Below are 2,715 nucleotides of genomic sequence, written 5' to 3' on the forward strand. Positions count from 1 at the left end.
ACCCCAGATATCTTCCTACTTTATTATAATCCTCCGATGTCCTGTCACAGCTTTCACTGGCCTTCTCATTTCAAACAAACAAAATAAAAAATTACTATCTTTGTATTGTGGAATACTAGTATATAACTTTTAAATAGAATAGTGTTAAGACTACTGCACCTTGATTACATATAATCCATTCCATTTTCACATAGTAAACATGATAATGGAATGTCTATTATGTGGGCCAACAATAAGTAATCTATATCTATCAGATGTTAAGTTTTCTGTGATACTATTACAATACTAAGTAACTAGATTCCTTGTAAAATAGTTAGATAGATAATCATCAATCCCCACCTATGATTGCACCATAGAGCATGTTTGCATAGGGCTCCTCACCAGTTAGGATCTCCCATAACAAAATTCCAAACGAGAACACGTCAACCTTTTTGTTAATTGTTATTTGTTAGCATTTTATTTACTAATATGTTAGCATTGCCATTAATCAATGTGTAGTGTGGATTTCAAGTTTAGGCCTTTGTTGTGTGGTGTCTTGTGTTCTTTACTATTTAATGGCATTCTACAATGAAATTATCTTTATTCCGTTTATGATTGTGTTGTTATCTTGTTTATTTCTCATCTAGTTTCCTAGCTTTGTTTAGTGTAATTTCTTACTTGTAGTTTGATTCCCAAATCCCAACCAATCATCATCTTCAACATCAACACAGCAATATCCATTGTCTAATTAGCATCCACATCCACATAACTTTTCATGTATGCATACGTTTTTATCAAATTTTAATTCAATGCATAGTCTAGGATTACCCTATCCTATTTGTGGAAAGCTCCAAAGATTATAAGTGTCACCATACCTGCAAAGAACCATTTCAGCTTCCTGTTGAGGATTTTTGATTAATTGGTTACTAGATGTGAGATGTCTCTTCTGGTGAAGATTTGCAGAACATGATGGAGGAATTTCTCAAAAGACACAAGATTTATTTGCAAAATACAATGAATATTTAGGATGGTTTCACTTCATTATAGTGACATAACCTTATCAAATATCATATAACATAATAATACATATTAAATCCATATCACAAATTAAATTCTTATTCTTATTAACAAATACCAACCAATAAGAATGGCATTCCCTAGAGTTTACTAGAAGGTACCCCAGTTGGCGCCTGTCTGGCTCGCTTTTCTACTACCCGAGAAACCATTTTGACTTCCTCCTTTGGTAAATGACGTGGCCGGCTCAGCCACAGTCCTCCATCAACAACAAGTGTCATCCCATTCACATATTTACCTTCAATTCATGTCATTAAAAATACATTAATTATAATAAAAAATAAATAAAAAATAAAGTTGGTTTACAAACCAGCATCCGAAGCAAGATAGAGGGCTGCAACAGCAATATCCCATTTTTCCCCAAGTTTGAACAGAGGCATAACATCGCTACTTCTCATGCTGTTTATCTCCTCCGGTCCAAGCTTCCTCATTCCAGGGGTGTCGCTTATTGGTCCAGGTGCAATTCCATTCACCCGTATGTCGTAATCAGTACCCCATTCCAGAGCTAAATTTCTTGTAATCGCGTCTACAGCTGCCTTAGCAGCAGATACATGAATTTGGTACCATGAAGCTGTGTAGTGTAGGGTGGCACTGATATTCAAAATCAATCCCCCCTTATCTGATTCCTTTCTTCCTTCGCCTCCTTTCTTAAGATACTTCAGTGCTTCCCTGCACATGGTGAATGTGCCAACGGAATCGATGTCCATAACTGGACCAACAAATTAAGTAAAACATTTTATGCAAATGGAGAATTAGGGATCGTTTAAAGAATCGATGAATTAGCATGAATTTGTAGTGCAAAACCTGTACGAAATCCATTTGGAGATAGATCTTCCGGTGACACCAGGAAATTGCCAGCTGCAGCATTCACAAGAATATCGAGCCTTCCGAATTGCTCAATGGTTGATTCCACTACTCTCTTTGCATCTTCTTGGTTGCGAACATCACCCGCAAAACCAGCAGCCTGCAGAAGCAATACCATAAAACAAAATAGATAGATTCAAATTCGACATTTATTTAATTATAAATGGACACAAGGAACTGGATGATCGGAAATGGAAGGGATAATGAATTCAGAAACGGCCTAATCGGTAGGTAATACTGAAACCAAACCCTAGTGTGAGTGGTGCTCGTTAGCTGAGAGAAAAAAGGAGTAGGTGGTAGGTAAGAATACCGGAATACCGAGAGAGCGGAGGGAGGAGACGGCAGCGTCAACTATGGCTTTGCGGCGGCCCATGATGGCGATGGAAGCGCCATGTTTACCGAACTGTGTGGAAATCTCGAATCCGATGCCAGAAGCTCCTCCGGTCAAAAGGGCTACCTTCCCTTTCAGAATCTCTGGCTTGAAAGGCGACTCCATTGGTTCCGTTTCACAACTCACAAAGTCAATAACTGAACAGAATCTTGGACCTTTATTGTAAGATGATTGAGATCGAGCTGATTCAGCAGACCAAAACGGTATGAAAAAATATCTTTCCAAATTATACCGATCAATCCTTGTGAAAATACAAAAATGCACATTTAGTCCTCATTTTAAAAAATTATTTCAGATCATTTATTGCTTGGTTAAAAGTTGCACGTTTAATCTCTTATTGGTTTAAATTTTCACGATTAGTCTCTTGCATGACATAAAAACTATATTGCCCTTGTTTATTTTCTTTT

General features: G+C 37.2%; 1 protein-coding gene across 1 annotated transcript; it reads right to left on the reverse strand.

The window, feature by feature from the left end:
- Positions 1–994: 994 nt before the first annotated feature.
- Positions 995–2,468, reverse strand: LOC145005752 (peroxisomal 2,4-dienoyl-CoA reductase [(3E)-enoyl-CoA-producing]-like). Its single transcript, XM_078964860.1, has 4 exons — positions 2,228–2,468; positions 1,858–2,017; positions 1,364–1,762; positions 995–1,291 (listed from the first exon to the last, which is right to left on the reverse strand). The coding sequence occupies exons 1-4, from the start codon at positions 2,411–2,413 to the stop codon at positions 1,137–1,139; spliced, it is 900 nt and encodes a 299-aa protein (XP_078820986.1). The 5' UTR covers positions 2,414–2,468; the 3' UTR covers positions 995–1,136.
- Positions 2,469–2,715: the final 247 nt, after the last annotated feature.

The sequence above is a fragment of the Lactuca saligna genome, chromosome 7 (assembly GCF_052625555.1).
Source record: "Lactuca saligna cultivar CGN05327 chromosome 7, ASM5262555v1, whole genome shotgun sequence".
Classification (NCBI taxonomy): Eukaryota; Viridiplantae; Streptophyta; class Magnoliopsida; order Asterales; family Asteraceae; genus Lactuca; species Lactuca saligna.